At 34.2% G+C, this 27,366-nt stretch overlaps 1 protein-coding gene across 2 annotated transcripts; it reads left to right on the top strand.

The window, feature by feature from the left end:
* The first annotated feature begins 7,136 nt into the window (after positions 1-7,136).
* LOC138321557 (integumentary mucin C.1-like) lies at positions 7,137-22,245 on the top strand. Of its 2 annotated transcripts, none has more exons than XM_069265306.1 (8): positions 7,137-7,236; positions 12,688-12,803; positions 13,380-13,454; positions 15,058-15,187; positions 15,417-16,388; positions 19,418-20,209; positions 21,077-21,206; positions 21,763-22,245. In XM_069265306.1, exons 1-8 carry the CDS (start codon positions 7,200-7,202, stop codon positions 21,953-21,955), a joined length of 2,445 nt encoding a protein of 814 aa, XP_069121407.1. In that variant the 5' UTR covers positions 7,137-7,199; the 3' UTR covers positions 21,956-22,245. The 2 variants fall into 2 exon arrangements, with proteins under 2 accessions (XP_069121407.1, XP_069121406.1); XM_069265305.1 differs by having other exon boundaries at positions 15,417-16,751.
* Positions 22,246-27,366: the final 5,121 nt, after the last annotated feature.

The following is a 27,366-nucleotide window of genomic DNA, read 5'->3' as shown; positions in this document are numbered from 1 at the left end:
TACCTACTTGCAAGAGCGGATATCTCTGTATTATGAAAAAAAGACTTAATTGTTTCGTTTCTTGTTTTGTTTATGAAATAACAACTTAATTTAAGTCATCATAATGTTGTTGATTGTATGTTATAATTTATGACTTTATAGAATACAATTTTGAATTATGAAGACTTTTAGCTTTGCTTGAGAATTTAGTTAAGTGCGTACGTGTGTGTAGAGAGAGGTGAATAGCGCGAGAGACAGGGTATATATTTAGTTTGTGGAGAAAATCTATTTTGCGTGATTATAAAAAAAAATAAAACATTTTTCGAACCGAGCTTTCTTGTGTTTTTTAAGTGGTTAATTATGGTAAAATATGAGACAATAACTATATCAGTCAAGATAACATAATAATTTTTTTCAAGTCTTTACACAGTTTCACATCCTCTCAATTTAGTTTTGAATAAATGTCATATGCCTACTAGGATATTCACATTATATGGACTTACTAAATCTCGAGGCCGCTTTGATTTCAATAAATGGTAATGTTTTCTCGGAACGAAAAAAAAATTAAATTAATAGTTTCAATTGATGGTGATATTGTCTCAGAAGACAAAAAATGAAATTAACACTTTGAATTAATGGCCATGCTTTCTCAAAAGAGAATATAAAATAAACAAGAGATGATAAAAAGAAAATAATCTAGAAACTTCTAAAAATGAATTGAAGCCTATGAAACTACTGTAGACTAAATTATTCGCCTCGACTTACAATGAATAAACAACTTTAGACGTTTTATTGGTTTTGCAGCTATCCATTCATTTTAATTGAACGCAAAATACACACGAAAATAAGTTGGTTTCCAGTAAACGAAAATAATACTACTGATGATACGCTTTTCATACCATTAAGTGTATAGCAAGCTTTATTGAGTTAAGCCGTAATCTTTCGGTTCTTTTTATGCTTTAGTCACTTTTGAATCACATTGGAAATTAATGATAATGAATTAAAATGACGGCATGATACTGATATGTAACCTGTTGTTTATTACGGAGAGGAAACATACTTACCGTTACTGTTCCGTAGCTGTAGAATGTACAGCAGTTGATCTATCGAACTGCAGCCGCCAACTTTTCCAATTTCACAAAGCCAAGTCCAGCCATCAGCCAAACGGATAACGATAGGAATACCTGCTATATATAAAAACGAATTGAGACATGATTATTTGATGTTGCTTGTTAATAAAACCATGAACTACATTTTCTCGCATGTTTTGCAAAATAAAAATACAATAACAAAAGCAGTTGAAAAAATTAACACTCAAACTGTAAAATGATAATTAAGGAAGTATAAAAAAACTCTTACGATAGACTTTTACACTACAGTATTACATTTATTTAGTATGTGCTATGGTAAGTATAAAACATATTAACAATTTATCAAGTAACCTATGCTGAATTCACAAATTTAGTATTTTTATCATACCACGAGCAAATACAAATCTTAAAGGGGCAATTCAGACTAAGATTTCATCAAAATTTGCAAATATATTGGAAACAAACCACTTCTAATTTTGCTTCGTGGTTATGTAACAGAATTAGCCTCACTGAATTGTCCCTTTAAGGTGACAGTGAATTGGCTCGTCACGTACATTTTGGCAGACCATGACCTTAACTGTGCCATGAAGAACCAACCTACTGATAATTACTAAGTACGTTAGTAGACACCGCCAATTGCTAAGTAGACTCGTGCACAATCGGTGAGTGACTAGATGTTGGATAAGTTGGTTCTCGGCGTCAGTGTCTGCTGTTATACGTCGTATAACAGTCCTTAGCCCCCACGTCTGTTTTAGCAATGCATCCCTATGTTTGTGAGCGTCAGCTGCAGACGGTAGAAGTGATATTGAGTCTTTATACGGATCGTCTGTAAACATAAAAATCTTCTAATGTCTCATGTCATGCCCTGTTATGTAAACTTTTTACTGGTGTGAAATTGGCGAAAGTTTAACTTACATATGTTAATAGTTATAAATGAGATAAAAGCGTGCACTGCGACAGTAGTACTTAATGATGGGTTCTCGAATATTTGTTCTCAATATGCATTTTTCAGAAAGATATATACCTTCTATCAGACTTTTTTACTTCTTTATATGAATACAAGGTTTGTGAAAAAATGGTGTTATAAGTAATTAATTATAATTTGTATAATTAAAGACTCGAAATATTTCTGAGTAAAAGATAAATATTTTTGATACTTAATACTTCGACTTACTTTATGAATATGGTATTAGTTAATGCAAAGCTAAACACTAATACAACACTGGAAGAAACTATATACGAACTAGGTTTTACGAGAAACAAAATTATAAAGCAAGTAAGTGGAAACTTATCGTTTTTAATACTGAGAAACATCAGGTTTCAAAGATAAATGTTTGATGTTTTGTGATAAAATATGCCTCCTTATGCAATGAGTAAATACATGGTCACATTAGCCCTCTAAGTTAAGATACTGAAGATAACTCGATTTATGTTTTATCAAAATAAAAGTCTCTTATGTACTAATCGAAAATAATATATTTTTCATTTTTCTGAATACATATTATGTATTCTGAGTTTTAACACGTTACTTATTGTGTCATTTTTCTCATAAGCTATTCTGAAGTAGTCTAAATCTCTCCTTGTTTGAGACGATGCTAGTTTACTTAGGTTGTAACTTGAATGACACTTCATCTTCAATATACGGATATAAATTCTTCGACCTCCCACCATTTACTCTTTTTGTACTTGACCCTGGGTGTCAACTTTTAATCCAGACATCCCTAAATTTCCACGAGACAGTAACATCCCAACTTAAATGATATTTGCTTTTGCCAATCGGAGTATTATGCTCGTTAGTTTTTCAGAGATGGCCCAGAATCAGCTAGATACAGACGTAGATATTTGGTTTGATAAAGTTAGGTCCCGTCCATTTGTTTGATAAACTGTTTATCATCTTTTGTTTGCATTAGTCTGGACCTCGATAGTTTCGTCCATTTATAACTATCATTGTCTACTATAACATGCCGCATAATTCATTGCAAGAATAATAACATGAATTGTAATTAAATATATTTTGTTTACATTCACATTGTAAAATAAACATGTTGACTTTCAACGAAGACCATGACGTAACTGGAATCAATTTATAACACAGTCTGGATTCCTCTGTATTCCTCTTTACTATTCCTCATGCCAGGCTGCAAGCTTGTTTCATATCTATAGGTAAATAATTCCATCTCGCTTGTAACGAGAATTTCTACTGGCTTTATTGTTTCATTCGTTATCCAGTATCATTAAAATCACGTCGCCTTTTGGAAACGTTGTCTCCGTTTGACTTATAACACAGCGAAACGATTTCTAAGAGAAATTTGAAAATTCACAGCAGTCGACTTTTAAAGATTATTTAAATTAAAAAAAAGATCAATAATATCTTTAGGAGCTATACCACACTTACATTAGAACCCTACCAAAATGTCTTTGATATAAAGCCTACAGGAAAATATAATATTACATTGCTGATCATTAGTACAAACTGATATGTAATCCCCAAGGCCATCATGCCAGTTCGTACCTCAATCCAAAGTTTTCTCAACCAACTGTTTAGATCAAAGTGACCAAGAGTCTTAGTGGAGGTATTTAGCAGATCTAGAACAAATCTGTGAATGTAACAAACAATGATAATGAGGATTCGGCCTGAATATATGACTAACCTTCATATAGAGTGGAATTTGTGTGTCAATGAATAGAAATAACTTCAGTGTATAAGGAAAGGAAATCATCTATACATAGAATGTTTTTATTTTTATCTTAACCACGAACCTTTAACATGTGGGAACAAGAACAAAAGATAAAACGCAATCAAGAGAGTGGAGAAAGTGAACTACATATATAAATATAAATACTCGTACAGTCGGGGTTTTTTCCCGCAGTGATGATGTTTTCGTAGCAATTTTGCTGGACATATCTATGATCTCATATTGTAAACTCCCTTCATTAGTTCCATTCCCCTCTAAACTCCCTTCCCCTCAAAGCTCCCTTCTCTTCTAAGCTCTTTTCCCCTCTAAGCTCCCTTTTCCTCTAAGCTTCCACATTGATGATGTTTTCGTAGCAATTTTGCGGGACTTATTTATGATATCAAAAATATATATACTCGAATTTTTTGAGACACGGTTCAATCATAACTATAATCCCTTAAAGCCAGATCGCAAAATTCAAAACAGGCATTTTTTCCTTTTTAGCTAAAGTCGTGAAGATTTTGACCCACGTTTAATATCCGACTATAAGGTATGTATTTTGACTTTTACCATTACCTCTATAATTTAAAAAAAAATGTGTTACGTTTCACAGTTATGAGTCCAGCACACACAATGATGTTCCTCTATTCCCATTGGCTTATGCATGGTTATCTGGGGTTCAATATAAAGTTAAAATATTTCGATAGATCGATTCAAAATTTCTTCTGTGACGTCATTACTCAATTGTTGAGTTATTCAGGGTGACGTCATATTGCCATCGTTCTTATAATTATCAGAGTCAAAGGAACTTTTGTACATATATGAAACAAATAAGGATCCTTGATTCGGTTCATATGGTGTTATACCGGCTTGGTAGAATATACAACAATTATCTATTTCTACCAAAGCGATATAATACCTTCGGACATCAACAGAGGTCCATAATTGATTATTATTTTAATAATTTATATAAATTGTCTCTACAGCGACATTATACAAATACTCACACAATCATTTTACCGATCATTTCTCTAACAATATTATTTTGTTTATTGTCAAAGTTACCACTCAACATAATTATATAACTAATAATTTTACATATTACATATTAAGTTATCATTCAGTAACATTATATTATAAATACTCACTTGTTCATTTGACCAGCTTCACCACAGTCATTACTATGGACACATTATATCAATAATTAGTTTACCTATTACATAGCCAATATTTCCTAACCAGAATTTCAGGTCAAGAAATCTTGACCTGAAATTCACCTGAAATTGACCAGAAATTCTGGTTAATTTCAGGTCAATTTCAGGTCAAAATTTCTTGACCCTGAAATTCTGGTCAATTTCAGGTTAGGAAATATTGGCCGTGTACCTAAATAACTACTGCAACAATATTGTGTAACTTTTCGCAAAACCATTTTACCACAGTTTTTACTATGGATATATTATATAATTGATGATTTTACCTATTATCTCTAGCAATATTATATTATTATCGCATTGTCATTACTCTAGAAACTTAATAATAATTATTTTCTTTACTTTCTTTTGCGCGTGATTTACTTTCGCGAATTTCGCGATCCAAGTATATTTGCTAACGTTTATCTCCACAAATTATTAAAGTCAATTTTCAAATCCAGGAATTTTTATTTTCGCGAATTTGCTTTTTTGAAATGGAAGTCGCGAAATTAAGAAGCCGAAAAAGAAAGATGGTTAACATACAATATCATCGAAGTGACCACCAACTGCCATTGGTACATTAAGTGACATATTATGACAGACGATGGACGTTCTCCGGACACACCCCTACTCATATGCCGGCTGTATGACCAAAAGAGTGACCCTAAGGTAGTGTATAAAACACTCGATGCTGACCTATTAAACAGAGACGTGGATTAACTCGTTAATACCCCAGTTTGGTGGGTGGTATTAGTGATGTTTGATCTCCATTAAAGTCTCTTTAGTCGTCAAAGTGATGGGTTGTTTTGGTGATGACCCAAATTCCAGACAGTGTTTATATGGTACGGTGTGAAAAGTTATATGGGGTATATTTCTGTATAAAACAAACTGTACTAACAATGGGCAATATGGATCCAGAGCCTGGCTCCAATGTTTATTTGTTACAAAGGAATGATGTCTTTGTTTGCTTGCTATCAAATCTAGAACACGCGTGTCAACTAAATCTGCATCATCAAATGAAAAGCAAAATTTTACTATAATCTGTATCAAACATAAATGCATAACTCTTAATTAAGAGTAATGTATAATTTAATTTATTTTTCAATATTTCGTAACCAAAGAGGATTTTTATCACGTTATTTCACCTATTCCCACTTTCGTACTTTCATAAGGATGAGGCTTAGAAACTTTTGGAAACGTATGTTTCGAAGGAGTAAGCGTTGTATAGAAACCTTGTTTAGAAGAATGTATTTCTAAGCAATAAACGTTGCCTACTACAGTGACAAAACGAGCCTTACAAATCATAAGCATGTTAAGCTAAATTTCCAAATAAGAATTGCGACCATGGAACCACATGACACATAATTGTATAAGCTCTGAGAAAATCTAACTATATATCTTCAAGGGAACACACTTTTCTCGATGAGATGATCACTTTGACCTAAAAGTTCACCATAGTCTTCTTGAACCATCATTTCTCAAAACATCTTAAGACATACTTTCCTTTTAAAGATTTTTTCCGTGAAGTGAAGTTTATTTATTAAAGCATACATCATCGTTTTATTGAAATATACGGTCTATATAGATGCGTTTTGTAGAAGAAAACCGTTAACAACGACAATTTAACCCATATATTGGAACAGCCATTTTTACATTGATACGTTGACGTGTCCTCGTCAATGACGTCATAAAGGTCACGTTTTGTACTTCACTTAGATGGGATAGTTTATATAGTAATTGTGACAGACAAATGTATATATATATCGTTGTAAGTACATAACGTTTTGTGTTCGTTATTTCTGGTCCACGCCTAATAACCATGCGTATTTATTGAAAATATTAGCATTGTGCTTGGGTAACATCATCTAGATACAATGCAGCGGATGTGTTAATATAAGGTAACGAACATCGACAGTAGCAACCCTTCCATTGATAATTTCAAGTCTACGAAGGCGTGTTTCTTTATATTGAGTTATTTTTTCTATTGAACATTTAAATTAACACCGAAATTCAGTAGTGTCTTGTCGGTAGTAAGCAAGTTCTCCCTCGGTCACTAAGCATTTAGATAGTGCTAGTTTACTTGCGTTTATCAAATAAATGTATTTACAAATAAACGCCCCTCTTGTGACAAATTAACAAAGTGACATATATGTTGACGACACCCGTTATCAGATGCCGAATTATATCCACCCACGAGCTTGGTGACGTACCCGGAATCGTAGATATACCCGCGGTCTGACCAAGATAACAGGACTGACACAACCATGGGGACATACATAGCACTTCTCTGTCTTCTCGCAGGTACGATATCAAATGGAAACGTTTTAATATTTTATGCTTTGAATAATATAATCTTTTCATCGCTCGGATTTAATGCTTTGAATTATATTATCTTTTTATTGCTCGGATTTAATGCTTTTTTATTTCTGTTGCTGATTTAATGCTTTGAATTATATCATCTTTGTTATTTCTAGAATTTAATGCTTTGAATTATATCATCTTTTTTATTACTAGAATTTAATGCTTTGAGTGATATCTTTTATGTTTTGCAAACTGTAAACCAACTATCATTCCAGGTAACCAAATCTATTTATTTTACAATTTCCAAAACAAAATAAAGAAAATGCTAACGAGGATTTACTTTCGAAAGGGTAACGTTTTGAAAATTGAATAGAAAGCTGAATATATTTAGCGAATATTTACTTGCACAGATAAAGCTTCGTGAATATACTTTCAAATTCATAAACATATGTCATATACGAAAGAAAGGTGGTTTTCAGTTTTAGATTATTCCTTATCATTCTATGATATCCTTATAAGATGATGAAAACGTCGTTGGCAAGGTCTTTGTATAATTTTTTCTTCTATAAACATAACTTCATTTCTCTGTAAAATTATTATTTCACCAGGTAGTGCGCAGGATCGCGTGTGCCATAGTAGACATGACATCATCGTTGCTATATAAACCATAACAACATTACAATTCATTAATCATTGAACATTCCTGAGAACCACTTACAACAGCAATGTTTTCACTCTTAAATGTTTGATTGACAACATGTTTGTCATAAATTATGAGATTATTCAAATAACGTATTTGAGAGGACCGCTTGTTTATATCATATCCAAGATTTCTTTTCATTTAAAACTATCCAAAATATCGGTCAAGTCAATCAGTAATTTTAAGTAGAAATAACACTTATTTCTATAAAAATTTATATAATAAATTTATATTTTAATTACGAGTTTTGTAAGAATGACGACATTATGAATCTAGTCGAGAATTACAAGCTTTTTAGGAAACATTATTCTGCCTTACCTTTCAGACACTTTCTTGTGTTTATATAAAAAAATCACAAATTGTTTGAAAATCTTTATTATTACATTGATGGCAGATATGATTGGGTTATTTGCAAATTTAAAATAGATTGTGTTTTAACTATTGTGTCGCTCTAAAATAAACACTATTGCAGTGATGTATATTACACTTAAAAGTGGCATCTTGTTTTATTCTTCTTGTGCATTTAAGAGACTTACAAACAATAAAGCCTTTGTTTAAATTTATTATTATTCATTCGATTTACGGTTATATCATTTTGTCGATATTAGACATTATTTTTTCTCTTGGAAGTGCATGTGCAATAGGGTTGTCAACCTCAATGTATATTAAGGGGATAATCGCCAAAATGAATGTTTAAGAATCGTCTTTGTAAAGAACTTCAAATTTTCCTATGACTACCTTTTTTCTACTATATAAAAACAGTATAGCACAGTCAACCCACATAATTTTCTCGAAATAGCAGCATATGCAACCCTGTAAATTTTGATGATCAAAATACCTAATTTTGACAGATTCAATGCTTGGTCGTAAACTTTACTTTTCTGCACTGATTTTTTCTTGGTGAATAAAATTTCTTTAAACGTACTTTAAACAATGCTGGAACTTCTTTTTGATCAATTTTGTTTTCGATGCATTGTATGTCAATTTCGTAAAATTAATTATTTGATGGCAGTTTAAGAGCCAGATATAGATCCATATTATATCCAATATTCCTAATTAGGTTGACAATAGTTGAGAACGTTTACCAATATCGTGAAATTGTTTCGTCTTCCATGAGACATATCTCTTCGTGAAAAAATGACACCGAAAACCGTAAACCTCCCGCCAAAATCGTGAGAGTTGTCAAAAAGTCCAGATACCTTTTGCTGACAACTGCCTTACGTATAAATCCTCTGATCCTCCCGTTAAAGATTCTAGCATACTTTCTATGTCCTTTACTGTGATCAATAATGATCTATTAAAGGTATTTACAGGTAATAGTCTCACCTGTCATCACACCCAATACAATATCATATATCGAGTGTTTGTGATGGGCATGGCTGGTACCAGCGCTACTTAGTTGGAATGCATTACTTCAAATATAATCATTCATATGTTATCCCCTCGACATACTGGCAATTTATCACTATCATGAAGTAATGGGTGTTTTCAATTCAATTTTTGTTGATGTTTACATGTTAAGACGCTTTTAATATAAAAAAAAATAAAAAAAGGTTTTATTTCTTCGATGTATCAATACAAATTGTTTATCTTTTGACCCGATTTCATTCAAAAATTAATTTCATTTTAGTACGACAGTTTGTAATTTTTCGGTTTTTTTTCCTAGTTGAAATGTTGAATGTCTTTATATTTAAAAGTATTTATGTTAGAAATCCTTTAATACAATTGCACTATCATCTTCTCTTATATTTTAATTTAAATCGGAAAAATCGGTTCACTAGTGTAACATTTAGAGTTTTGTATTCTAGGATCATCGAAAATTGGCTCACTAGTATAATATTTAGAGAGACTTTTTTGGTCCACTGCTATTGTGATAAATTCTTAATATTAATGCTGATGTAATGAAAGTTTGGTGTTATTCCATCATTTTCCACAAAAAAACGTACACTTAAACCATAATTGATTTGTTGCTGGTTGAACAGGACAGAAGCAAAGACTTATTAAACGAAAGTCATACACAAAATCTGTTGTTCTGGTTCGGCGTAAGGTTTGACTGACAGATATATAAAAATTGACCTTAAATACACTTAAATTTAAGAATACATGCCTTTTCACAAAAATGTTCCGGTATTAAACTTTTTTCCCATATCGATATTCGACATGCATCTTCATACCAATATAAGGTGGTGATGTTTTATCATTTTTGTCAATCGAGGATCTACATATTTGATACGTTATCATACTATCAGACAATTAAGTTGGAAGGTATTGTTTTGATTTGTCGTGTATATGGTCAAAAATCTGAGCAACACATAACTCGTATAGGTATTTTTGAGTATATCTCCAAAACGAGCGTATCACCAAATTATTTTTCCATTAAAAAACCCCGCTTGTTCAAAATTCTATATGAAAAAAGGTTCATTTCAGAAAAAAGAACATGTTCTGAAGTTATTTTTATCATTTCATTATTATATTTTGTGCAACATATCGTCGAATGTATCTAATTTTTCAATTCCTTGTAATGTTCTTTTTGTCCTTCATTATAGTCATTTTATATCGGTACCAGTATTATACTGTCCACCGCAAATTATGATAATCACCCTCTTCATAGTATAAACGATAGACAGCAAAGGAAGTGAAAAACCTTTATAACGGATGGTCTAAAATGTATAATTCGAAAATTACTCTAAAGCAGACAAATAGCAACCACTGGTTGTAATAACTTAAAAAAAAAATGTCCCAATTCGATAGTATTGCATAATATCTATTTTATAGCGAAGAAAGCTAAAGACTAAATAATGAAGATGTTACCAAAGACAACATTGTAACAGACGGCTAAAGGTTTGGTTTAGAAACAAGAACAGGGCGGACCCCGCCGTCTGTGTAGATATACACACCTACCGTGTAAAGCCTTGACTAGATCAAGTATTGGTAAATAGAGCTGCCTCTTCAGTAGTATAGATAACATACCAATGTACTCCGTATATAGGGAACGACTGGGATGGCTTTATCACACCAGGGTAAATACTAGTCATAATTATATCAAATATGTTTCATTTCGTAGGGATTTTATTATTTTTGCAACAACGATAGATAGATACTGCTAACCATCTTCTTTTCGCGGCATAATTATTTCGATTTTTCATGCATAACAACTTCTTCAACGGCGATTTTATTTCGCTATTTACACATACATGATGTTATTAGTAGTTGGGACGTTTTCACTTGGATTTAGTTTCACAAAATTCAATCTCCCACCAAATACTCGAAACTCATTTTACAATAGTATGTGCGGCAATTGGATTATTGGTGTATTTATATATGCTAAGGTCTAAAATGCCGGACAAACCATTCATTTAACAAGCATTTCAGTAACTTGTATGGTAGTATACGGGATAGCATACTTGGATCACAGGAGGGAATGGATGGCGTTTCGTTTAGAGATAATGATATCCTCCTCTGTATTTCCGATCTTGATACCTCTAAAGTCGTGTGTCAACAATGAGAGAAGACTTGTTGACTTTGTTTGTTAATTATTTACTCGCTCCGTTCCTCCTTGGCTACACCTGATTACAAAGTTATGGGCGACTCCTGGTGTATAGCAACGAAATATAAATCAGTTTGTCACTGCCTCATTCACTATCGTTGGTTCAAAATACTATTTTCCAATTCAATGAATAAATCGATTCACTCAAATTATTTTTTTCTGTAGAATCTGATAATGGTAAGACTAAAACATATCACAGTCTGGTAAATATCGAACATATAAAAACTGTTATCTTTTTTCACAACAATGAATTGAGATCGCCCTTACCATACATATCAGTTAGAATGGCTACCAGACCAAAAGGTTTTGTCAAAAAAAAAATCCAAAAAAAATCAGACTAATGTTAGAAGCTTTTAACTGAAAGTTTCTATTTAGTGAAATGATACAGCTGTATCAAAATGACAATTTTTAGTTCTTCAGAGACGACTTTACAGTAATACTATAAGTTAAAGGCGTGATTTGTTTTCTTAAAAAAGTGTGCCAAAAACAATTACAAATACATTTTAACTTTAAAGTCTGAAATTAGAACACCAAATAAATGCAAGATTCTCTAAATCTATGTTAATAATGGAAGTTCATTTTACTGATTTGCCATGTGGCTTAGTGATTGTATACTGTGTCGTAATTAGGGCAGCACCGAGAAACATAAGGTTACCTATAAAAATAAGCATTTAATTGAAATTTCAAAGGAGTGACAATATGTGTACTTTTGGAACTCGTTTTACAGATCCATTTTAAAAATCAAAAGCTATTTCGATTATGGTATGTCAGAACACATCCAAATGTTTTAGTACATGTTAACATTTCATTGTAGATTTTGCGTAATTTATTGTCTTGTTTCTATTAACATTGATGTTCAAATCATTGACTGAATTGTGTGGTTATTTTATGTGGTTTAATAAATATTTTTTGATTATTTGTTTGGTTTTTGTAGTTTTGGATTGAGTAAAGTACAAATTACAATCTTACCTCTCTATGATAACCAAAAGATCGTACAATAATGAAAACTTTCATTTCATTTATTTTTGTCCTAAATCTGTTTTAATGTGAATCAAATTATGTGAAACTCAAAAAGTGAAAACAAATAATGAAACTAGCTAAAGTTGCATGGCCACAGTTCATAGCATTTTATTTTCATAATATAATTAGCAAAATAGATACGAAATTTGAATATCTGGTATCAATATTTTTACATTTTATGTAGCTTCGACGATTGATGGAGCCCCATCAAACAGGAAGTCAGACTTCAGCTGCTACGCATGCGTGGATTTAAAGGATGGCGAAAAATGTGAACAGACATCAGTTTGTCAGACTGGTCATGTAAGTGTTTATCCTTTATCAAATGATCATCCGATACAATAAGACAATAGATAATGTCTATTTACGTTCATATTTATAAGAAATATGTAGAAAAATAAAAATGTAAACAAATACAGCAGAATTTTTATATTTACTGCATCTTTTAACATAAATGTATCAGAAAATCCGAAACATTTGATCTGAAATGGCAGTAATAAGTAAATGGTAATATTGCTGAACATTATTTCAAAATTGATTGAAGATTTAGCGAGGATATTTAACGTGACTTCCTTTTGTCAGAAGAACTTTTCAGTACGTGTATTGTACAAGAGGTAACGTTACAACATGAACATAATATAAGCAATATTAATCATGAAAATACCCTCTTTGTATATATATGTATAAAAAGTAAATTTAAAAACCACTTGAACTCAAAATCAATGGAAACATTCACTGATAATATACAACACAATCAAAGTTTAGTATGCTACATCTACTGCATCTCATTCCTGATGGACATGACGTCACTTGATTTGAAAGTGAGGCAAAGGAACAATATCAATTTCTTTCTATTTTTATTTCATATTGTTACTTCAGGAACAATGTATGACCCAGTATGAGTATGGAGAACGTGGAGAGATCAGCATATTTAAAGGATGTTCCCACATTACAGTGAGTATAGCAAGGTGTCTTATCGGAATGTCTGTTTTTCTCGTCTATGAACTGAAATGTCTTCTCCACGGAAAATGTGTCTTTTAAAGTCGTTCCGAATTTGCATAAAACAGAGTTATCTGCCCTTGCGGGTAGGTATTGATTGTGATGTCATTTGTTTGCGAGGGTTATGTCAAATTTTTCGGAGAAACGACGTGAAATGCGATCACAAAATACTGACGTCACAATGGATACCTAACCGCAAGGGAACTTACTCTGTGAAATGCAAAGACGGAATATGTGCCGTAATTATCATGCTCATAAACCAAGTGAAGCTTCATCACCAAAATTTTCAATATCATGATAATTGCACGTACAATACTTTTATTGCATAGGTTTTAATTTTATAATGTAAAATAAAAGCTCAAAACGAATTTTGACAGTATTGCCAAAAATTATGATACTTAGGTCTATAGTGCAGTGAAATGAGACCTGGTCATCTGAAAAAGCCAAATTTTGGTCTACCATTTCAATTCACATTTTTACATTGGTATTAGTAATTATAACGTGACTTCTTCCGATATGTTTTCACGTAAACATACCTAAAGTATAAAATCAAGAAGTGTTATTGCAAATGTTTATATAGCATCAAACATGTTTGCCCATGCCTTTGAATAAACTTCACAGCTTATTTCCTCAAAAGTTATTGCATCAAAAGATTACAGAAGAAAAAAAATCGCCCCGACTTTGATAGCATTTACTTACAACTATATGTCATATACCGATAATCCCTTATTTAATCGCTTATTTGATTGGTCACGCTTTATTATTAAGACATATGCTTATTTTGTTACAAAATTTCATTGTAAACCATCTGTCGCGACTGATAAGATATTGCTTATTTTGCGAGCAAATTCGGACATATATGTACAGTGAACTATATATAACTCTCAATCGGGAAATCCAATCGTCGAGAACAAGTAGATAGGCATGGAAACCCGAAATTACACCAAAGCGAAAATAAATTGGCGTAAATAAATTGGCATATAGTCTTAATTTGGATATAATTAAACATTGATGTCACTTTTTTAATTTCATCGCGGTATGAAAGAATTCTGTTTGCAAACTGTTTAAATCCGCTTGGAGGATTTTCAGAAAAGTTGGCAAAGGAAATTTATTTAATAACCCGATAAAATAAGATTAAAATAAATGTGACCTCAATGCTTTAAATTACTTTTTAAAACTTCTTGATGGAATATGTTTGAGCATATTTTTTTCCTAAGGATTATTTTTTCCAAATCAATACACAACGTCAATGTTTCTGTTGTGACGTCTCAATAACGTCGAGTTTTCTTCATAGAAATATGAAGGAAAAGGATCGGCCAATCAGAAAGCCGGATTTAGTATAAAACAAATAAAATTATTATAATTAATTGTATGATTGCCTATTTGTTACAATATGTGATATCCTACCTCTAGATCTATCTTTTCACCTATGGATATTGGGTATTTCTTAGAAATTTGGCTAGTCAATTAATTGCAATGGCTATTGATAGGACACAATCACAAACAAGTCCAATTGTCGACCATGCTGGATTGTTTCATAAAATTTTATTATTTACAGTCATGTATGAACAAAGAGGAGAACAACCCGGAGGAGTGTTACTGGGCCAGTATGGGCGATTTCGAGGGCAAGTGTACGTTTTGCTGTGACGAGAGTGGGTGTAACAGAGAAGTCTACACCGCTAAATCAGGTTAGTATTTCTGTCATTATATACAACGCAAAATCAGGTTAGTAATCCTGTAATTTTATTCATCGTTAAATCAAAGTTAAAAAAAAAAAAAAATATGCATAAAATTATGTTATATATAATTGACCCCAAAGGTTAAATTCAAATCTCAATCTGAATATAAAGCGCTGACCTTTTGATATCTTTTGTTACAAATGATAGTAATGGCGAGTTAATTTTTTTTTTATTTCAGGAGTTGAACCAGAAAACGAACAAAACGACGTAGTTCCACCGCGGAAATCTGCCACAAACAGGCATCATCTTCCTTTTGTGTTCGGAGGTGCAATTGTAAACAGTAAGGCTAGACCTGCTACAAAGCCTGTTTCCAACAGACCTAGACCAAAACCAGGATCTGCCAAAAAGCCTAATTCCGCTCAGCCAACCCATGCTAAACCAAGCACAAAGCCAGCGTCTACTGGCCCAGCCAATGCTAAACCAAGCACAAAGCCAGCGTCTACTGGTCCAGCAAAACCTACAAACACCGGATCTGGTCCGGCAGGCCCAGGAGTAATGAGACCCAAAACAACAACTGCTCCGACAACCAAGCCTCCAAAAACTGCAGCCCCTACCACAGCATCGCCAACAACTAAAGCGCCGACAACTGCAGCCCCTACCACAGCAGCGCCAACAACCAAGCCTCCAACCACTGCAGCCCCTACCACGGCAGCGCCAACAACCAAAGCACCGACAACTGCAGCGCCTTCAACAAAAGCGCCGGCCACTAAAGCGCCATCAACGAAACCTCCGACCACTGCAGCTCCATCAACTAAACCCCCAACCACCCAGCCTCCAGCAACTAAAGCACCTGTGGTTCAAACTCAAGCTGGAAGCCATTCAGGAGGTCACTCTGGAGGTCACACAGGAGTTCATTCTGGGGGTCAATCCAGTGGTGGTAACTCTGGTGGAAGCAGTGGCGAAAAGTGTCATCAACACAACGGAAAGGGCTGTTGTAACAGTCATGGTAATGGTATAGACATAGACGTTCATGTCCACATTGATGCCGGTAAACTTGCATCGATTATCAACGGGAACTCGAACCAGCAAGGAACTCGTCAGAATAGCACCAGCTCCAGTAGTAACACCAGTAATACAGGTTCAACCAACAACTCAACTAGTTCAAGCAGCAGTTCTAATAGCAACAACAGTTCCAGTAGTAGTAACCAAGGTAACACGGGAACCAGCAGCAACACCAGCTCTAACAGTAGTAACAACAGTTCTGTCAGTCAAAGCAGCACATCTTCTGGAGGCAGCAGCAGCCAAACAAGTAGCAGCAGTTCCAGCTCCTCTAGTAGCAGCCATACCAGCTCTAGCTCTAGCAGTAGCAGCAATAACAGTTCAAGTTCCAGCAGTAGTAGCCAAAGCAGTTCAGGTTCTAGTAGCAGCACAAGTTCCAGTAGCACTAACTCCAGCAGTTCTAGCAGTAGTAGTCAAAGCAGTGTAGTAAATGGAATTAGCAGCAGCAATTCGAGTTCCAGTAGTAGCAACAGTTCGAGTAGCAACACAAGTTCCAGTTCCAGTGGCAACTCAGGTAGTAACACACAAGCCAATACTAATAGCAATTCAAATACAAACACCAACTCCAAGAACAGCACTAACACAAACACCCAGAGCACCGCAAACACTAACACCAACTCCCAGAATACCGCCAATACCAACTTTCAAAACACCACCAACTCTCAGAGCAGCACAAGTTCCAGTTCCAGTGGCAATTCAGGTAGTAACACACTAGCCAATACAAATAGCAATACAAATACAAACACAAACACCCAGAATACCGCAAACACCCAAAATACTGCCAATACCAACTCAAACACTCAAAACAGCACAAACTCTCAGAGCAGCACAAATACCCAGAATACTGCTAACACCAACACCCAGAATACTGCTAACACCCAGAATACTGCTAACACTAATACCAACGCTAAAAACAGCACAAACTCTCAGAGCAGTACCAATACCCAGAATACTGCCAACACCAATACCCAGAATACTGCCAACACCCAGAATACCGCAAACACCAATTCCAACTCTCAAAACAGCACAAACTCTCAGAGCAGCACAAATACACATAATACTGCCAACACCAATACCCAGAATACCGCCAACACCAATACCACAAACTCTCAGAGCAGTACCAATACCCAGAATACTGCCAACACCAATACACAGAATACTGCCAACACCAATACCCAGAATACTGCCAACACCAATACCCAGAATACTGCCAACACCCAGAATACCGCAAACACCAATTCCAACTCTCAAAACAGCACAAACTCTCAGAGCAGCACAAATACACAGAATACTGCCAACACCAATACCCAGAATACCGCCAACACCAATACCCAGAATACTGCCAACACCCAGAATACCGCAAACACCAATTCCAACACTCAAAACAGCACAAACTCTCAGAGCAGCACAAATACTCAGAATACCGCCAACACCAATACCCAGAATACCACCAACACCCAGTATACCGCCAACACCAATACCCAGAATAACACCAACACCCAGTATACCGCCAACACCAACTCCAACACTCAAAACAGCACAAACGCTCAGAGCAGTACCAATACCCAGAATACTGCCAACACCCAGAATACCGCCAACACTAATACCAACGCTAATAACAGCACAAACTCTCAGAGCAGCACAAATACCCAGAATACTGCCAACACTAACACCCAGAATACTGCTAACACCCAGAATACCGCCAACACTAACACAAACACCAATATCAACGCTACCAACAACACAAATAATACTACAAACACTCAGAATCTTACCAACGTGAATGGCAGTGGAAATCCACCCAGTCCTGCTCCATCCAATAGTATCCGGACCTCAAGTAAGTGATTTCCTTGGGAATTCCGGAAATGCTGGTGTTTGGTTTTATGTTTACTGTACCTGCTTCCTGTGTTGCTTAGCTTCACTATATCATTGTCCGCAGTAATATTTTGTCTGCAAAAACCATAATGTTAAAATTGTCAAGATTTCTTTGTGTGATGCATGTATTGTGTCATAAATAAGAGCTTTTATTGTTAAGGGTGTATTGCATTAAACAGAAAGTACAATGTACATGTTTTTTTATAAGTGGGAACGGGTGCTTTTATCTATTTTGTATACAACTTATAATAACTATTTGTAAATATACTATGCTTAACTTGAAATTCAGCGCTTCTTGATATATACTTCAAAGTCCTGAATGTCGCAAGAGGATTATCTTCGGAGATAAGACGTTCATCTAGATTAAAAAAAACATACCCTTCAGTGGCTATTTGGCTCAATCTCATATTTCCCTTGGCTTTTGGATTACAAATTTGTTACAATTTCCGGTAGCAACTTTTACACAACACTGTTATGTTATGATCAATCTTACATTATCGCAAATCAACATCTTACAATTTAAATCAACACTTTATGTCCAATATTTTGATTCTTAAGTAGCTTTGAAGCAGTAGCATCGTAAAACCCACATTTTTGGAATTCCTTAGGCGACATCGGTCCAGGTAGGTTGGTAAGCAGGTACAGGATGGAGTAGCGATGTTGGTGAGGATTACATACCATGACTACAATATGACCCTAAAAGATTGCTATGATAACCAATCCACAGAATTTGTGTTAGTATCTATAGCTGAACAATTATTCGGTGATTTTTACATTTTCATCAACTAATTCGTTTCTATAATGGTTTCCAAAGAAACACTTATATAGTTTTCAAAATATAGATTTTTTCTTAATTTAGTTTAAAAGTGTCGTAAAAGGAATTTTAGGGATGACAGACAAAATGGTTGTGTTTTCGAAACTAGCAAATGTCATTTAGTTGCCATGGTAACCAAAGACGCTAAGTATTGAGAGATGTCAAGATCTTCTTTATCCTTAACAGCAATGGGGTTGCATGGGTATTAGTTGGCTACCTGGTGAATGGTCTAGGTAAAGACTGGAGTCCCCTCAAAACACATGTATATATAGCCTTACATGTATTTTCATACATTATAATCAAATTAATAATTTCAACAATTTAACATTTGTTTTCAAATGGGTAATGTAGAAATTATGTCTAATTTATACATCAAGATTTACAAGCATTTTCTGGTTTCATTTTCATAAAAAATCATGTATTTGAACAACGAATTACTATGTACACATTGTGTAGTGATTAATGTTTGCTCAACTGCGACTAATTCACAGGTAAAATGCCTTCAACGCCTGGCAAAACTACACCGAAAATAGCACTGCAAACTCTCGGGGTCACAGCTGGCCCCACAAAAACCATGGGGACAACTATAAAACCTAAGGTAACAACTAAATCATCAACATCTCCAGCCACTTCTAAGGTTCAAACAAAGGCACAACCTTCAACAACCGTACCAACTACAACAAAGGCGCCACCTGCTACTAAAGCCACTACTATGGTTCAAACAACTGTAGTTCCAACCACCACAACGAAAGCGCCGACCACTCCGGCCTCCACAACAAAAACACCAACCACCAAGGTAGCGACAACTGTAGTTCCAACCAGTACAGCGCCTCCAACCACAACCAAAGCGCCGACTACTCCGGCTTCTACAACAAAGTCGCCAACTACTGTAGTTCCAACCACCACACCGCCTCCAACCACAACCAAAGTGCCAACAACTCCGGCTTCAACAACCAAAGCGCCAACCACTCCGGCTTCAACAACCAAAACGCCAACCACTCCGGCTTCAACAACCAAAGCGCCAACCACTCCGGCTTCAACAACCAAAGCGCCAACCACTCCGGCTTCAACAACCAAAACGCCGACCACTCCGGCCTCAACAACCAAAGCGCCAACTACTCCGGCTACAACAACAAAAGCACCATCCACAAACGCGCCTATGACTCCAGCTACGACAACCAAAGCACCAATGACTCCCGCTACTACCAAAGCCAAACCCACGACTGTTCCAACGCCGGTGGTAACAAACAGCACGGTCGGGCCGTCGTCTACCCAGAAGTCAGGTGTGTGTTCTCCTATTCTGTTCTGGCCTCAATATCACGAACTATTTATGAAATCTAACCCTACCTAAATAATCGATGCAGTAAAGAGCAGATGACGTTATACTAAGTTACGTCCTTTTATTGGTTCATTCACCTGGTTTCCGTGTGTCAAAGTTTATTGCAGGATTCTCAGTAACGCCATATTACCGTGTAAATTCTTTTTGTATGTATGGCTGATATTAATACGGTATACAATATGAACAGAAATGGTCTTTTGTAGGCAAGATATTTTACCAAAAAGGTCACATTTGTGTTGAAAATATCAATTTGAATCCTATGGCAATGGTCTTATTAAGCAATTGGTCTTAATACACATGTTGTCGCCAAGACAAGTTTCACTTTTTATAAAGCCATCAGGTTTTATCTGTATACGATTTTTTAATGTTATGCTGTTCAAGCAGCATCCTCGATACTCCAGGGTTCCGATCACGTGATCTCTACACCCCTGGACAATTTCATCGTAAAACTGGAGGCAACAGAATAGAACAGGTAATTAAGTCCTTTAATTGATGCACATCAAAAGAGCCGTATAACGGTGTATTGTGGTTGACTGTGTGGCTTTGAAGTTGGGCTGTAGTCTTCAGAGGAATTTTTTGTTGGCCTGTGATTGGTTCAGATTTTTTTTCTCTGAGTTTCCTTCAGTTTTACTATGAGATAGTCAATGAATGTAGAGATCGTAAGTGATCGGAAACCCTGGAGTATCGAGGATGTTCAAGCAGAAACATCACTGTAGTTGATATCAATTAATCCAATATAAGAAGCAACTTGTTAGTCACACGAGTTTATGTACGATGTACTATGAACTAAATCTATTGTGTACGGTTGTAGCGTTTCAGTGTTACACCTGTGAAGACAGTTCTTGTAGCACTCAGAAGCTCCAGACCTGTCCGTCTAACTCCCATTATTGTCTGACCACGATAGACCAAGCCCAATCTGGAGATAGGGTTTTCACTAAAGGGTAAGTCAAGTTATAAACGTCTAGAACCCACCCTTACCGATAGTAAAGCGACGTCTTTACCGTATGTTTCTGTTATTGATAGGTCATGTTCTCAACTGACGGAGTGAAACGAAGGGAAGTAACTCTGATATCTAAGAATGAAATATATTGCACCAGAATAAGTAGGCTTACAGTGTACGATAGGAGAATTTAAGGTTTATAAATTTTGAAACGATAACGTAAAACGAGATTGATAATTTTTTTAGAGTTGGAAAGATTATTAGCTAACAGTTAATACTTCATTTCATCACATGAAAAAAATATTTTCAATGTTAATTTTTCATAATGCGGATCCTATTTCCTGTCGTTAATTAACATACCGTGCGTTAGTTGACATTCACTACGCCAGACGGCAAAACAGCGAAATTAATTTTCATTGTCAACATATGTTACTCATAAAAACTTCGTTTTGTGATGTAACCTCATTCAGGCCATTGATATCAATATTTTATGTTAATCCTTTTTTTAACTATTATGTTTTCGTTTCAATAACATACTGGGATTACGACTGTTACAGGTGTGTGACGGAAGCTGTCTGTATCGACAAATGGTGGCACAAGACTTCGCCTAACCCAGATTGTCTGCTCAACATGGACGACAGTCCTTCCGGTCTGTCTGGAATGCCGATGAAGTGTAGCTTCTGTTGTGTCAACAGCGAATGTAACCAGTATGCATTGAGGGATTTTTCTAGTTTTTACTCGCAGCCATAATTACATTACTAATCAATTAAAAGATAGTTTTGAGTAAGAATGTTTTTAAGAATTGTGGACTTTTGGTTCGTATTATGGATTATTTTTAGTCTATTTTCGTTATGGCATAGTTTTACTAACCAGAAATGTTGATTCTACATACGGTCGGTTATTTATTCATTCACATGTATATTTATGTAATTGAATATCTGTCAACATGGTGAAATTAAGAATCATTTTTCAGTGTAAAGGTGTTACCAAAGTGTCCGAAGGTTGCTTGTCATGATCGAATAAAAGTATCATCGATATGATTGAATGTTTTATTAATCTGTAAATTATTTACAAAACAAAACACAAGAAAAAAGCCAAATCTAAAACAAAAAATAAATATATAAATGAAAATATGTATAAAATAAAAATATAAAGATAAACAAAAACAAAACAAACAAACAAAGACCCCCCCCCCCCCCCCCCCCAAAAAACCAAAAAAAAAAAAAAAAAAAAAAAATTGGACGACGCCCCAAAAAAAAAAAACGAAATATCAAGTAATTACACTCAAAACTTACATATGGTACTGCAGAACAAGGGGGATAATCGGTAACGGAATTACATACCTGTGGTTATTATTCAAATTAAAGTAATTGTGATTCGAAAAATAAAATATACATATAAATATTTAATGTAATATGCAGTAATATGAACCTCTCTGATTTAATAAAATAGTTCATACACAGTATACATTAATGATTTTGATCAAACGTTTTGCATTGATTGATAAGTTACCTATAACATAGTCTTAAAAATGTTTATGATTCTCTGGAATATAATACATGACATCATTTGCATAGTATCAATGTTAATATCGTTGTCGTAATATGGACTTAAATAATCTCTTCATCTGCTGTACAGTAAAGGTTTCAGTGTCGCGAAAATTTCATATCGACCTTGATTAAATAACTTTAAAAAATTTCTTAATATTTGTGGCAAATTTGAAAATTTTGAAAATTTGTAAAACATGTAACTTTTCTCTATTACTTGATACAGAATTTTTCAGTTTCATGTTGTAAGCATTAATGTTGGACTTCATTTTAGGCAATAGGATCAAATTGTAATTACACATCCTTTGGTATTATGCATGTGGAATGTGAAATTAAATATCAAAATGTCAATTCAATTGATAGTATTACATCGTTTATCAATTGCTATTGTTGTTTTTGGGGTTTTTTTCCTTTGGTTGCTACAAAACTCATTGATAAATCTTACCAATTCTATAAGGTGTCATGTACAACACATTTACAATTACCAAAATTTTCAATTATGAACAAAGAAACCCCAAACACGTGTTTTATTTCTTTTCAAACATTTATAAGGACAAAATGCGTCATTGTGCTTATTCATCTCGGTGCAACGACACATTGTTTTTTAACAGCACATTTTCAAATAATTTTGATACGAGTAATCAAAATCCCTGAAATACAAAAAAAGAAACCTATCGAGATACTTCTGAAACTAGTATGTATATTAAAAATAAAAAGTCAGTTTCTAAACGCATGTCGGGGTTGGTATTAGATCGGTTCCTTAGTTGTGTTGAATTGCAAATCATTGGAATTTATCAATTTGCAATGGAAACTGTTTAGCATTTCCTCGTTCATGGTATCGATCATACTAATATAGGTCAGACCTAAAGCCAAGTCACTATGGTAAATGAGAAGCATACGAAGACAATGAAACTATTTGACATTATCAAAACATGATGTGCAAACACATACTGTAATCCAACTTTCTTACGCGGACACTAAATTTCGTGATTAAGATCATAGTGATCGATTTTCGCGGATAACATTATGATATTGAAATTGCTTTCAATATAATGTAGGAAAATGTGAAGCTTCGCGAATTTACCTTAATATAAATATAAATCGCACACAAAAGAAAGTTGGTTTCACAGTAGCCCATTGTACAATGGGTATAGATGTATTTTGTAAATAGATATGACGAAGACTCTTAAATTTTGATTTCTGTCTAAGATGAACAGATCCAAGATTGAGCACCTGGACTCAGTCAAATGGCAATAGCCTAAGAAATTATTTTGGTTTGGTTTGTTTGTTTATTTTTACGTCCTATTAACAGCCAGGGTCATATAAGGACGTGCCAAGTTTGTTGGTGGAGCAAAGCCGGAGTACCCGGAGAAAAACCACCGGCCAGCGGTCAGTACCTGGTAACTACCCCACATGGGATTCGAACCCGCTTCCCAGAGGTGGAGGGCTTATGGTAATATGTCGGGACATCTTAACCGCTCGGCCACCGCAAATAAAGAACATGCCAAGTAATACAGTGACTTAACAATACTATCAATGAACTTATTAATGGATATCTTATTTTTTATTGTCATTGCATCCTCGATATTACAAGAGTCAACTACTATAACTATGGTTTTATCCACCCTTGACCATCCTAGATATCTAGGGGTTACTATCACTGTGGTTATATCCACCCCTGATCATCCTCGATACCCAGAGATTGCTATTACTGTCGTTATATCAATATAACCAAAGTCATAATGTAACATCTGGGATGTCTAAGATGTACAATATATGGCTTATAGAACATTCAGGAAAAGTGTAAACAATAACTAAAAAATAATTACTGTCAGGAATGGTAAGTAAGTTCCTTAAGTTATTGATAAAAAACAAGATATCGACATTAGTTGAAACGGGTTTTAGCATGTAACCACATTTCATTTCAAAATATTTTTATTAAATCATTTGATTTAATAGGGATTGGGCAGCAGGCTATGCCTATATAAGCCCTCTCCCTGTGGATACATACATGTACATCTCAAAATCATATAATTACGAATATATATAATTTTTAGACAATATTGAAATTAAATATATATTAAGGATACACTTGTAAGTAATACTATGCTAACACTCCGATAATAAGCAGGTATAAAAAAGCATGTTTCTAACTTGTGTCTTTTATGTAAGCCTTTAAAGACTGTCACTTAAATATGTAGGAAATCGATATCTTTGTGTAGTACTTTTCATGTTGGAGTTGCCGTTCTTTAGTTGCAATCTTGTTTCCTCTGCTTCAGTATAAAAATATTCTGAAGGGCGCAGAAACCTTTTTTCCTAGGGGATTTCCATGACTGTAAAAATCGAGGAAAATGGTGAAAAGAATATACTTAAGTTTATCCTTAAATACATGAGTTTGATCATTTGCATTATAGCAACATGTATATTATGTGAATACTTCTACTGAAAATAGCAGGGAAATTGACGTGATTGTATACAGAAGATACTAGCACATCTACACCATTAACAATAAAATACTGAACCCTGTTTTAAACTTATGACTGGATTGATGCATGAAACATGAATATAGCTACCATATACAATTGTAGATGTTATTTGGTTGATTTTTCATTTGATAAACATCATAGTTTATTTAGGTAGATTTCTTCATCAGACAAAAACATACCTTATAAATCTAAACGTGTCGTCACTATTCGATCAGTGAATTGATATTTTTTACACTACAACAAATGAATTAATATTGGTTGATATGGGATATTGGCTTAAATCTAATATAAGATATCAGGCATTGAAGAAAAGTATCTCTTCTGACTGACTGCTGATACGACAACAATGGTGTAATAATTTTATCAAAAATATAGTCCCACGTGAAATTTGGAATGAATAAGAAAGCAAACATAAAAATATATTCATCTTCTGGAGTTACAGCATATTAGGGAAAAAACATTTATTTTGTGTTATATCTCTATAACATAAACATGAGACAAGGAAGTAATTTCAACCGTGTGGACCAAACAATTGTCAAATTTTCGAGGGGATCTGCCCCTTTATCAAGACATACAAAACGAACACGATTATTATTAACATGTAGTCAAGGTCATTGTCATATCAATGTTATCTAAAACACGGGGATCACGCACCATTGCACACACAGAATAATATTATTTGTTATCAAGATCATTACAATCTAAATTGTACAATAGGTCAATTATAACAAAATATCTTTAGAAACCGTTAAACTGTGTTCTTTTGTGTAAAATAAGAGTACAACTTCATAATAATTTATCATTTTCATGAAATGGAATTTGAATAAAATCATGTTACATGACTTGAAGATACTGATGTTAGTATAAAAAAAATGCAGATATATTGAACGTCATCGAAATTTGTCGTAAAATCTGCTTTTCTGTGATTTTCTTCATAAATCAAATTGAAAATACGCTTCATACAAAATTTGATATCAATATGGTCTAATAATATGTACATGTATATCAATCGAAGTACAACTCGACAAAAAAAAATATTCCAACTTCGGATCAACATCACAAAACGAATGAATATCAATTATATGCATCATGATACTTTAAATGTCAATTATAACATATCCTGATTACTGAGCGTGGTAAATAAAATACACACATTCAAAGAAACTAGACTTCGTTAATTCAATTAGGCGTTTGCTAATCTGCAATTGATTATAACCGTCCGTCACTAATGAGGACGATGTCCCAGTCTTCTTCTTTGTCATCGACGACAACTCAGCCCTGATTACAGTCTTTCACAGATTGAGGTTTTCGAGACTGCAATGAATTTCTTTTGTTTACACCTGAATAGAAAAATCAATTTAATCTATCACATAATCCATTCTATGTCTTCGTATCTTGGTTGCGGTGATTTACGTTAAAAACATCAAAGGCTCCACTGTCGTGATCAAAGGGATGACAACACATTCACCTAATACTTAATTCAGTGAATTGATAGGTCGGATCACTATTTTAAGCAGCTAAATACATTTTATGATAGGTGATTTTTACCTGCTAATGTCGTTTAATCTGGAGCTAATGGGCGAGTTTTGTCTGATAAGTGTAACTACATAACGTGGGGATCAGATCGCTTCCAAACACACAGTGGTGGTCCTAAGATGCATGTGTATACAAATATTGAATGTTTGACATGCTTTAAAAATCGATACATTAAGGATTTGGTAACTTGAAGGGACTCTTTGTCGTTTATCCAGGATAAGGCTAAACTTAAATTTTCGTCGATAGAGAGAGGACTTAAAAAAATCAATTATCTATCGACACACAAAATAAAAGTGAATGTACATTTCTTTAAAAATCGTAGTTAATATTATATCATTGTACTTACCCTCAGAAGAAAAAACATAATGATTGATAATGAAATTAATACAACACATTAAACAAAAAGCACAAAAGATAACTGAGAATATCAGTATGTATATGTATTTTTTTGTTGTTGATAAAATTGATAAAATGTACGATTTTGTTTTCAAAACTACTTCGTGATAATGAACAGTTGTGTGTACTTTCTTCTTTAATGTAACCTTTCACGGTGACAGCCCTATATCTACAACTTGATATCAGCCCTTTCCAT

Source organism: Argopecten irradians, chromosome 4, assembly GCF_041381155.1.
Source record: "Argopecten irradians isolate NY chromosome 4, Ai_NY, whole genome shotgun sequence".
Lineage (NCBI taxonomy): Eukaryota > Metazoa > Mollusca > Bivalvia > Pectinida > Pectinidae > Argopecten > Argopecten irradians.
Note: the sequence above shows the minus strand (reverse complement) of the source record. Positions and strands in the feature narration are given on the sequence as shown.

Excerpts from the sequence above, each read along its gene's own strand:
- LOC138321557 (XM_069265305.1), top strand. The coding sequence starts at position 7,200 with ATGGGGACATACATAGCACTTCTCTGTCTTCTCGCAG. Across the intron at positions 7,237-12,687 it reads ACTTCTCTGTCTTCTCGCAG|CTTCGACGATTGATGGAGCC; the intron begins GTACGATATCAA and ends CATTTTATGTAG. Across the intron at positions 12,804-13,379 it reads CAGTTTGTCAGACTGGTCAT|GAACAATGTATGACCCAGTA; the intron begins GTAAGTGTTTAT and ends TTGTTACTTCAG.